This window comes from Mustela erminea, chromosome 10, assembly GCF_009829155.1.
Source record: "Mustela erminea isolate mMusErm1 chromosome 10, mMusErm1.Pri, whole genome shotgun sequence".
NCBI lineage: Eukaryota > Metazoa > Chordata > Mammalia > Carnivora > Mustelidae > Mustela > Mustela erminea.
In genome coordinates, this window is record NC_045623.1 from 67,620,962 (window position 1) to 67,633,252 (window position 12,291).

General features: G+C 36.5%; 1 protein-coding gene across 1 annotated transcript in view; it reads right to left on the reverse strand.

Annotated features, from left to right (window-relative positions):
* ZYG11B (zyg-11 family member B, cell cycle regulator) overlaps positions 1–12,291 on the reverse strand; it is a 92,647-nt gene that overhangs the window by 23,341 nt on the left and 57,015 nt on the right. The window contains exons 8-13 of the mRNA XM_032303641.1: positions 12,148–12,198; positions 9,546–9,707; positions 9,392–9,439; positions 3,040–3,237; positions 2,862–2,914; positions 1,411–1,508 (exon numbers count right to left, since the gene is read on the reverse strand). Coding sequence (XP_032159532.1) covers positions 1,411–1,508; positions 2,862–2,914; positions 3,040–3,237; positions 9,392–9,439; positions 9,546–9,707; positions 12,148–12,198 — 610 coding nt within the window. The remainder of the gene's footprint in view (positions 1–1,410; positions 1,509–2,861; positions 2,915–3,039; positions 3,238–9,391; positions 9,440–9,545; positions 9,708–12,147; positions 12,199–12,291) is intronic.

Consider the following 12,291-nt stretch of genomic DNA (forward strand, 5'->3'; position numbering starts at 1 on the left):
TTCCTCCTTACACAGAAAGAGAATCATGTAGCTGATTTGCAGCCCAGTCACAAAAAGAACCTGAATCACCATGGATGGTCTACATATTTACATTCTATTATTTTCCCTATAGTTTTTAATTTCTTTTCAAAATTATTTTTCCTTGATCCTGATTTTTATTTATTTTTTTATTTTTTTTTATTAAAGATTTTATTTATTTATTTGACAGAGAGAGATCACAAGTAGGCAGAGAGGCAGGCAGAGAGAGAGAGGAGAAAGCAGGCTCCCTGCTGAGCAGAGAGCCCGATGCGGGACTCGATCCCAAAACCCTGAGATCATGACCTGAGCCGAAGGCAGCGGCTTAACCCACTGAGCCACCCAGGCGCCCTTGATCCTGATTTTTAATTTCAAATATTTTATACCCAAAGTATTTCTACTATTAAAGTGTTTCTTATGTAATGTTTCAATTCATTTATGGAATGAGTTTTTATTAATAAATAAATAATGAAGAGTTATTATCACAACCCTCAAAAAAGTGTAATACAGAATCTGATCTAAATTCTTGCTTCTCCAGAGACCATGGGTGGTGAGAGCAATATCTTATTAAACAATGGCATTTTGTGAGGATAAGGAGTGGAAACTGGAATGAACCATAAACACTGCTTACCTTAAAGCTTTTGCTTTTGCATATGGAGTCACTGTAGACGCCTAATCTTCATACTCCATGAGGTCAGAACAGTGCCTCATCTACCACTGTCATTTAGTATCTAGTATTACTAAGCTAATTCTGAAAGAATATATTTAGTTTATAACCTAAGATATTCTCTCTCTCTCATTTATTTATTTATTTATTTATTTATTTGGCAGACAGAGAACTCAAGTAGGCAGAGAGGCAGAGAGGAAAAGGGGGAAGCAGGCTCCCTGCTGAATAGAGAGCCTGATGTAGAGCTCGATCCTAGGACCCTGGGATCATGACCTGAGCTGAAGGCAGACACTTAACTGACTGAGCCATCCAGGCACCCCTCTCTTTTTTAAAAATGATTTTATTTATTTATTTGAGAGAGAAAGAGTATAAGCAGGGGGAGGGGCAAAGAGAGGGAGAAGCAGACTCCCTGCTAAGCAGGGAGCCCAGTGCGGGACTCGGCCCTGAGGGAAAGGCAGACACTTAACAGACTGAGCCACCCAACGTCCCTCTCTCTCTCTCTCTCTCTGTTTAAAGACAACGTGGGGCTTGAACTCACGATCCTGAGATCAAGAGTCATATGCTTTACCAACTGAGCCAGCCAGGTACCTCTAAAGATTCTCTTATACTGTATCTTTTAAAATCTGTGTTCTTAAAAAAATTCAACTCAATTTACCATGTAGAAATGGTATTCCTGTCTAAAGAGAATTTCACTGAAAAAAGAAAAACAGAGGTTTTTTTGTACATACGATTCTTGCTGCAGACATGTTGCATGGCCCAAACTGCCCACAGCTGGACTCCTGGTGTTGTAAAACAGCCAAGTAATGGGAAAAATGGATTAAAGGACCTAAAATTTCAAAAGAAAAAAGTTATATACTATACTTAGTATCATTTTCTCCCCCCCATACTTAGTGTCATTTTCTAAAGCAATAATTCCTGAGCTTCCATTCTAGAAATTTCATCTACTATTTTCAAACTAATATAAGTGAACTATAATATATTTTTTCTTTGTGTTAGCCATTTGAGAAAGGATCGTATTTGGATAAAAGTTTTGGTATAAAAGATGGAAGGTGATCAGAATAAGGTACTAACGGAGAGAAATATTTTTTTCAAAAGTACTCTTTTGGTCTTGAAAATAAACATTTGGAGAATAGCAGACTTTGATTTGGAAACTTAGAAAAGGAGGAGTCAGTTGATAACTAACTTGTAGAATATCATGAGGGTCTAGAATTAGCCTTTCTGTTTCTCAAGGTCTTCTGCCCCAACACAAGCAGAACATTAAGTTGGGGGAATCAAAAATGTTGCCAGTATCAGCATTTATGAAGTAGAGAATAAAAGTAAGATGCAATAGTATTACTTATGTAGCAATATGAAGTATATCTGGTAATCAGTAACTTAACTATCAAGATACCTAATTGTCATAAACAGTTAGGCATCCAGTATGCAATTTAAGAAATTATTAGTTTCACAAACTAACCTGGTGCTACTTCTTTTAATGTGTCATCTTGTCTTGGACCTCTCTGCATTAATACATTATTTCTTCTTCCTAAAATCTTCTGCCCATACTTAGTTTTCTCTCAAAACTCAGCTCATACTCTACTTCCTCTGGAAGCATTTTACCACTTCCCAGTGCATTTAAGTACTCTCATCTTTAATTTCATAGAACCCTATCCATATAACTAGCTTAAGAGTGAACTATATTTGATTCACATTTTGTTTTTCCTCAGTAGACTCTAAGGTTCTTTTTTTTCCTTTCTTTTTCTATGATTTATTTATTTTTGAGACAGAGAGAGCACTAATAGGAGGAGCAGGGGGAGAGGGAGAGAGAATCTCAAGCAGACTCCATGCTGGCTCTGCGCAGCTCAGACTCACAACCCTGAGCTGAACCCAACCCAACCAACTGTGCCACTCGGGCACCCCAGCTGTAAGGTTCTTGTATGTGGGCAGAATGTCTTACTCATCTTTGAATTTCAGAAAAAGTCCTTGGCACTTGTCTTCAATAAATGTGGAATGAAGGAAGGACTACTGAATGACATGTAGCAGAAAAAAGTAAAAACACTTTTATCTTTTAAAAAACCAGTAAAAAGATAGATGCCTGAGGGAAAATACATTATACACCTAGTAGGAATGATCTCTAAGCAAGCAAAATGACTAGGTTACTAGCTTTTACTAGCTTAATACTAATTATCTTGCTAATTACCTGTATGCCACCATCTCACACTCTGGAGTTGGCCATTTCAAAATAGCTGAATGCTGCAAGACACACAAGAAAGAGCACAATATTTATTTAGCGCTGCATTACTGTAATATGAGCCTCTGAAAGTTTAACTATAATGAATGTTGTTTGTATGCTTCTAAAAAATACCAAACGACCCTACCAGATCATCCAGAAGAGAATTCCTCTGGCTACGGCTCAATGTCCAAGCTTGTTCACCTCTAGATATTAAATGGGCAATGATTCCAGCTGCGAAGTAACTGACTTCAACTTCAACACTATGTAAGAGGCTACTGATGTGGTCTATAAAATCCTTCCACATTAATTCAGAATGCAATTCTTGTACTTCGGCTATATTATTCTGGAAAAAAAGAGGATATAAAAATTAAAGTATTATGAACAATAAATGGCTAACTGGCCCTTTGCATTCCAAGAAGGAACTCACTGGGCTTAATAACAGTCTTCACCTTTTGTACGTATGCCAATACATGTTTAAATCATTACACTCTCTGTCCCTTTTTTAAAAAAAGGTTTTATTTATTTATTTGACACAGAGAGAAAGACAGTGAGAGAGGCAATACAAGCAGGGGGAATGGGAAAGGGAGAAGCAGGTTTTCCCACTGAGCAGGGAGCCTGATTTGGGGCTCAATTCTAGGACCCTGGGATCAAGACCTGAGCTGAAGGCAGACACTTTAACAACTGAGCCATCCAGCTTGCCCCTCTGTTTCTTCTTAGGCTTCCATAGGCAGTACAAAAGAAGACCTCTGTTCACATGGGAAACAACTGATGGGTTTCCAGTTTGTTTGTTTTTTTTAAAATGAGTTCTTGATTCTTTTTTTTTTTTAAAGATTTTATTTATTTATTTGATAGAGAAATCACAAGCAGGCAGAGCAGTAGGCAGAGAGGGGGAAGCAGGCTCCCTGCTGAGCAGAGAGCCCGATGCGGGGTTCGATCTCAGGACCCTGGGATCATGACATAAGCTGAAAGCAGAGGCTTAACGCACTGAGCCACCCAGGTGCCTCAGGTTTCCAGTTTAGACTAGTTGATCTTCCAAAAGATCTAAGATCCAACTTACTACTCTGAAGATTAATCCTAATTCTTAAAACTTCATTTGACATTTGATCTATATGAAATAGTAATTTTCTTCCTAATATGTTGATTCCATTTCTTAGGAACCAAGACTTAAACTTTTGATTGTCAGTTAAGAGACTATTCACTCCCTAGCTTAAGTCATTCTATAATAAATGAAAGCGAAAGGCATCATGTCCATATACCTTGTAAGGATTAACAAGTTTTCTTCTTCAATAAGAAAAAGAGTGAGGATAGAAGAGACAAGCTTAACTTTAGAATGTGTACAATCTACTTTTCACCAGCATGAATAATTAATCATCACCCCTCTCTAATCTCACACATTCAAATAAGAAAAGACATTTCAGGTGGCTCAGTTGGTAAGTGTTTGCTTTCAGGTCAAGTCATGATCCTGGGGTCCTGGGATTAGGCCCTGAGTCAGTCAGGGACCCTGCTTCTTCCTCTCCCTCTGCCCCTCACCATTGCTCATGCTTTCTCTGTCTCAATGAATAAATAAAATTTTTTAAAAAGTAAAGGCATTTTACTTTTTTTTTTTTTGGCATTTTACTTTTGTTTTTCATATTCTTCCCTATTTACATTTTTTACATAGCATTTTTTTTAAAGATTTTATTTATTTGATAGAGAGAGATCACAAGTAGGCAGAGAGGCAGGCAGAGAGAGAGAGGAGGAAGCAGGCTCCCCGCTGAGCAGAGAGCCCGATGCGGGACTCGATCCCAGGACCCTGAGATCATGACCTGAGCCGAAGGCAGCGGCTTAACCCACTGAGCCACCCAGGCGCCCTTACATAGCATTTCTATAGTGACAAAAGTAAGAAAAGAAAGAAAAAAAAGAAGGAAACAAAGACCCTCTGAGGACATACTTTGAACTTAAAGCCCCAGAGAAGATGATACATCACAGTGCTAAACTACAATGGACAATGAAAACAATCCATAATAAGAATAACAACAGTAGATAGCTCTGAACCTCATACTGTGAGACAGTAACTGATAAAAAAAGTAAAACAAACAAACAAATGCCCCCCCCCCCCAACAAAGACACCACTACTAAAACAAAAAACAAAGGAAAGAGCAAAACAGAACATCAAAAGAACGATGTCCATTCTTTGGGACACCTGTCTGCCTCAACAGTAGAGCATGCAACTCTTGATGTTGGGGTTGTAAGTTCAAATTCCATGTTGGGGGTAGAGATTACTTAAAACAAAAATAAAGTTCTTAAAAAAAAAAAAAAGAATTATGGCCATTCTTTCCTGCCATAAAGAAGTTATTAGAAAACCAGACAAACTATATGAGAGAACTGTTTTTTGATAGTGGACAACAGGTATACAAGAATGTCTATACCTGAGAGAAAGTATTCAAATGGGGCAGTTTCCAGGATTGCTGTGCAGGTATGGGGAGCCTAAAGAGAATCCAGCAGTTTTTGCTGAATTGAGGAGACAGAGATCGGTGATCAAGATGGCCAAGGAAGCAAAAATGTGCAGAACAGAGTACTAGAAAAGATAAAGCTCCAGAGAGGAAGAGAGAAAGATACCTGCAGAAGAATCCCCTGAAATGCTTGGCTGAGTATGATGCAAAGTGAAGCTCCATGAGGCTAGGAAAAGAACTACCAGAAAGCAATACATGAACACATCCCCATATCACAGAGGGTTAGGACAAGTACACGTTCCCACCAGGCAGAGTGAAGACATCACATAATAGAGTATTGCACAGGAGTGGAGCTAAATTATGTATCAGTCCTTGGATAAAGTCTAATCTGAAGCCACTATAACAAAGCAAATAAATAATCTTTGAAAGGAACAACTTGATCTGTGAGTAGCTCAACTATAAAAACAAAATCTAAAACTCTTTAAAGAAAAACAATAATATCCAGCAAAAATCAATGTAAATTCCACAATGACTGGCATCTAGCCAAAAATTACCTGGCATACAAAGACTCATGAAAATATGATCTAAAACCAAGAGAAAAAAATCTGTTACTAAAATGGACTCAGAAATGACAGGGATAATAGAACTAGCATACAAAGACTTAAAATAGCTACTATGAATATTATAAATATGACTCAGGATGAAACGAAAACATAAACCTGAAGAGAGAAAATGAAGCTATACAAAGATTTAAATGTAACTTCTAGAAATAAAAAGTATTTATATATACATATACACACACACATATATATCTCTGAAATGAACAATATACCAGGTGAAATTAGCAGCAGATGAGATGTTGGAGGGAAAAAACCCCTTGTGAACTAAAAAACAGAGCCAGAGGAAACATCCAAGCAAAAGCAGATAAAGAAAAAACAACAACAAATTTTGGGAGAAAAGCCAATAGATTACTTTGTGACCTATGAGATAATAGTAAGCAATCTCACATACTTATAATTGGAATCCCAGAAAGAGAGAGGAGAGAAGGTACCAAAAAAAAAAAAAAAAAGTGTGTGTGTGTATATATGGGGGTGTGTGTGTGTATTTAAAGATACAAAGTAAAGATATAAAGGCCAAAATTTTTCCAAATTTAATGAAAATTATAAACCCAAAAATCGAACAGAAAAAATATCCATTTTAACTTAATAATCAGCAGAAATTTAAATTTTTTTAAGAAATGTAACTTTTGAAAGTAAAAGCAAGATTCTTTTTCATACAAACAAAACCTGAGTGAAAATTCACTGCTACCATACCTACACTAAAAGATATGTAAAGAGTAGTATAAATAAAAGACACATTTCTCATTTTTAATTCTATTTGATGGAAGATTGATGAGGACAAATACTTCTGGACAAAATGAAGTAAAAGGTGTCAGAGTTACTCTCCTACCTGAAATAACTGAAACTGTTTAAGGGCAGGAAATGATAAAAAAAAATTTTTTTAAAGGTTTTATTTATTTATTTGACAGACCGAGAGAGATCACAAGTAGTCAGAGAAGCATGCAGAGAGAGAGGGGGAAGCAGGCTCCCTGCTGAGCAGAGAGCCCCATGCGGGGTTCGATTCCAGGACGCTGAGATCATGACTTGAGCCGAAGGCAGAGGCTTAACCTACTGAGATACCCAGGCACCCAAAGAAAGTCATTTTATAATGAGAAGGGGTCAAATGGAAGGCATAACAATTTTAACAGCTTATGAACCTAATAACAGAGCTCCAAAATACATGAAGCAAAAATTGATATAACTGTGAGAAGAAATAGATAAATCAACAATTATAGTTGAAGATTTCAAAACTGCTATCAGTAATTGCTGGAACAAGCAGTCAGAAAATCAGTAAGAATACTTGAACAATAACAACCAATTAGACTGACTGACATTTATAGGACATTATACCAAGAACAGCAAAATACACATTCTTCTCAAGTGCACATGAAACATTTACCAAAACAGAACATATTGTGGGCCATACACAGGTCTCAATAAATTCCAAAGGACTTAAATCAAGGTATGTTCTCTCCCCACAAAAAAATTGCTAGAAAAGCATTTTATAAGCATTTATTTATTTATTTATTTATTTATTTGTTAGAGAGAGAGATACAGAGCACAAGCACAGGCAGATAGAGTGGCAGGCTAGAGGCAGAGGGAGAAGCAGGCTCCCTGCCGAGCAAGGAGCCCGATGTGGGACTCGATCCCAGAACGCTGGGATCATGACCTGAGCCGAAGGCAGCCGCTTAACCAACTGAGCCACCCAGGCGTCCCAACTTTCTTTTTTTTTCTTTTTTTTTTTTTTTTTTTTAAAGATTTTATTTATTTATTTATTTGACAGAGAGAAATCACAAGTAGATGGAGAGGCAGGCAGAGAGAGAGAGAGGGAAGCAGGCTCCCTGCTGAGCAGAGAGCCCGATGCGGGACTTGATCCCAGGAACCCGAGATCATGACCTGAGCCGAAGGCAGTGGCCCAACCCACTGAGCCACCCAGGTGCCCACGTCCCAACTTTCTAAGTATTTAAAATAAGTTCTACTTTTCTTCTTATGGTGATGTGAACCAACTTCTGTATCTAATAATCCTATGAACCCTGAATAGAACAATCAAAAACTATGATCTGCTTAATACTTCCCTATTTCTGGATTTTTGGGTCCTTTTACATTTTCTACTTCATAAAAAACTAAAACAATAGTGAACAGATAGGTCTTCTTTAAATGTCACCTTTCCCAATAATCCATATCTCATTGTTTATTATCTCATACTCATGCATCTGTAAAACAAACACTAATCTATAACTTTTTTAACTCACTCATCTATGCCTCCTATTATCTAATTTCTTAAGAGCAGAGGTCTGCTCTAAAATAGCTTTCACCATATAGGCACTTCTCCTGTTGCAGTGATTAAACATAATAAACATTTGCTCCTTCAACATTGCCTCAAAATCCTAGGGGGCTCACTTTAATCTATATCTAATAAATTTAGTAAATGTCTAATTTGTTAAGCAGTCTTTTAAGTACTGATTATTAATTACCAAACATAGCATGTAAGGACACTTACAGGTTAGTGACATTTCAAAAAAGATTTATTTATTTATTTATTTATTTAGATGGCGTGTGAGTGGGATAAGGGCCAGAAGGAGAGGGAGAGAGAGAATCCCAAGCAGACTCCTTGCCAAGTGTAGAGCCAGAAACGGAGCTTGATCCCAAAACCCCGAGATCATAACCTGAGCCAAAATCAAGAATCTGATGCCTAACCACCTGAGGTACTCAGGTGCCCCAGTTAGTGATATTTTTTCATGAGACTTTTTTTCTGATTATAAAAGTAAAATTGCTCACAGTGAAGCGCTATACTAGACCAAACCATATATAATAAAGTATGTAACTTGTATTTTTCCTTTTAATGTGGTGAAAATCCTTTTATTTTTAAAGATTTTATTTATTTATTTGACAGAGAAAGACAGAGTGAGAAAGGGAACACAAGCAGGGAGAGTGGAGAGGGAGAAGCTCTTCCTGCTCAGCAGGAAGCCTTATGCAGGGCTCAACCTGAGCCCAAGGCAGATGTGTAACAACTGAACCACCCAGGTACCCCTAATGTGGTGAAAATCTAGTATGTATATGTTGTTTATAGCCTGCTTTTCTCATTTTATTATATTGTATATATTTTCTAATGTCATTAGGTGTTTACAAATAGAGAAAAATTCTCCCCCCCCGCTTTTTTTGAGATTTATTTATTTGAGAGAGAGAGTGTGCCAGGGCAGGATGGTAGAGAACACAAGGGGCAAAGGGAGAGGGAGAAAAGAAACCTAAGCAGACTCTGTGCTGAGCATGGAAATCCACCTGAGGTTCAATCTTGCAACCCTGAGATCATAACCTGAGTGGAAACCAAGAAATCAAGAGTCAGTCACTTAACCAGCCGTGCCACCCACACACCCTGAGAAGCATTTTTCAATGTACTACCTCAGAAGGAAAATAACTGATTACAGCTTGGAATTTAGCAGGAAATGTTTATATGTTTTTATCTTACCAAAAGTCCTAGGACTTTCTGTTGAATGGATGACTCAGTTGGGAAAGACTGTAAAAAGAAAGAGAAACCTGTAACTACCTAAATAACCAAATATAATAAATGAATACTTAAAATCAATCAATGTCAAAACTATAGGCTAAATTCCCATTCTAACCTCTAGAACCCGCATGAAGAGTTCTAACCCTTGGTTTTCAATAAAATGTCTGCAAGTGGTTGGAGATTCATCTGTGAGGTTCCAAAGTGCACTCAAAGTAAACTTCAAAGTAGTGTCCACTGAATTTTGATTGGTTTTTTGCTTCACTATTTGCAGAAGTTGCTGAAAGAAATAGAATGAATTTCTCATCACAAACTGTTATTGTAATTAGTCGTGGTAATCACAAGTCATGAAGATTGGTCTCATGGCTTAAAACATTTCCTATAAAAGTTTTTAAAAGTACAACAAACATCTTCTTTGGTCAGGCTTTTTCCTTCAACAAAAAAAAGTATAGGATCTTCAAAAATACTTTATTATTCTGATGATACCTATAATCTAGTATCCTGTAAATAAAATAAAAAGCAAACCATTTAGAGCTGACGAAAACTATCTTACCCAATTAGTCACAACATATATTCATTTAGATCCTGGACAAAAAAAGTAGAGGTGGAGAAAGGGAAAGGAATTTACATTTATTAAGTATCAGCAAATTATATCCTATATTATAGTACTGTTACGTTCATTTTTCAGGAGAGGAAATGTAGACTGAGAAATATGAAGTAATTTGATCATAGTCAACTTAGTAAGAGAAAATAAGAATTGGAAGACCTAATTCTATCGAATTCCAAGTCTTCCTTAAGGAAAAAAAAAGAACAAACAAATTATATACAATAGTAAGAGAATCAAAGTCTATATTGGAATTGAATAAGATAATAGCTTTGAAATTCCATTTGTAAATTATTTCTGTCATTGCCATAACCCAAGAAATTTAAGTCTGAACGATAAATGTTTTGAAACCTAGATAAGGCATCCATAATTCCATTTTTTGATTATACTTTTGGGGGTAAAAGGGAGCTCTGCTCAAACAGATACAAGAAAACATCAATGAACACTATTACGTAAAGTTACACGCAGTTCAGGAAAAAATTTTTTTAGAAATAAAAACACCTCAGGGGAATTAATAATCATTAAGTGGCTAAGAACGTGGCACTAGAATCTGCATCTGTGTAACCTTGTTTGGCAATTTATTCCTTTGTTTCCTCATCTGTAAACTGTGGGTGATGATCAAGAGATTAAATAAAGGCTAGTGATAATCACTACTACCACTACTACTGCTACTAATTCCTGCTAAACTAAGTTTAATTTTCCCCTAAAGCATATAAGTTAATTACTTCCTTAAAATCTTTGCATATATCTCCAACCAAAACTACTGAAACACATGTATAACAATGAAAAGCCATATTTAAAACTAAAGTGTCATCCCTGAAAATAGTAAAAAATAAATAAAATCAGCATCCCTTCTTATCTAACATGTATTTATTTTGTGCAAAGCACTTAGCATATATTACTTCAAATAAATTTTTTTTTTTTCAAAGTAAGCTCCATGCCCAATGTGGGGCTTGAACTCACAACCTGAGATCAAGCGTTGCATGCTCTACCAAATGAGCCAGCCAGGTGCCTCCCCTTCAATTAATCTTATTTTCCTTTTCATTTAATCTTCATAGTAACTGTACAAAGTAGTTCATAACCTCTAAGTAAATTTTTGTGACGGCCCAAGCTAGTTAAGTGCCGGAACTGGGAATAAACCCAGATGTGTCAGTTCCAGAATTCCTACTCTATTATACCATCACAGCTTTCTCCTTTCTTTATATTACTCTTTTCATTCCTATTGCTATTATTATATGTATTAGACTGTATTACAACCACATCTACATAGCTATTTTCTCTAGTACTTCTTATGGACAGAAATTATAGATATAATTCAATGTGAATCCCTAACATCTAGCAAGGAGCTAGCTACATATATTTATCAAAGGAATGACTTTCTCATTACATACATAATATGTAAATCACAGAAAAAGGGAGTCTTTTGGGGTACCTGGCTGGCTCAGTCGGTGGAAAGTGCGACTTTTGATCTCAGGGTTGTGGGTTGTGGGTTCGAGCCCCGTGCTGGGTGTAGAGATTACTTAAAAATAAAATCTTAAAAAGAAAAAAAAAGGAGAGTCTTTCATTTGACTTTTCCATCTACCATTATTGTTTAAACACCTCAAGCCAGGATTGTAGCAAGAAAAGGAAAGAGTAGACTTTTCCTCCAGTCCTCCCTAGGACACTGTTTATATTTACTCTCTTTAAAGATTTTTAACTTTTCGCTGTTCATTGTATCATCTCCTTAACTGAGAAATCAAAATTATTTGTCTGTTATTTAAATTATCTTTTCCCCCAAAGCATCTAGCACAATTTCATGCCTACAACGGTCTCTACATTTTCTTTATAAATAACAAAATAACAGAATTTTAGGTCTAGATACGATCTTAAGGATTATTTAGGCTCCAATGATTCACAAAATTTGTCTAAGTTCACAAACTGAGTTTACAGTTAGATCCTAGGTCATCTGACTCCTAGTTCAGGGCTCTTTCCATTTCTGTTGAGGAATAAAGCTGCTTCTATAAAAATAAATGAATATATCCAGTTAGAAGTAACAAAAATAATGTTTTGAAATACACAACACTGCCTGAAAATGAAGACTATCTAGTGGTCTGCACAGAGGAGATACTAGACTTACCCTGACAATGAAGAGCTCAGCACCAAGCTGCGCAGTTTGTTCTGTTGAAAGCTGCAAACAAGCAGAAGACAAGGTAATTAAGTCCCAAAACTCACCAGTGTGAGTTTAATATCACTCACGGCAACAGGCTCCAAAGGTCAGACT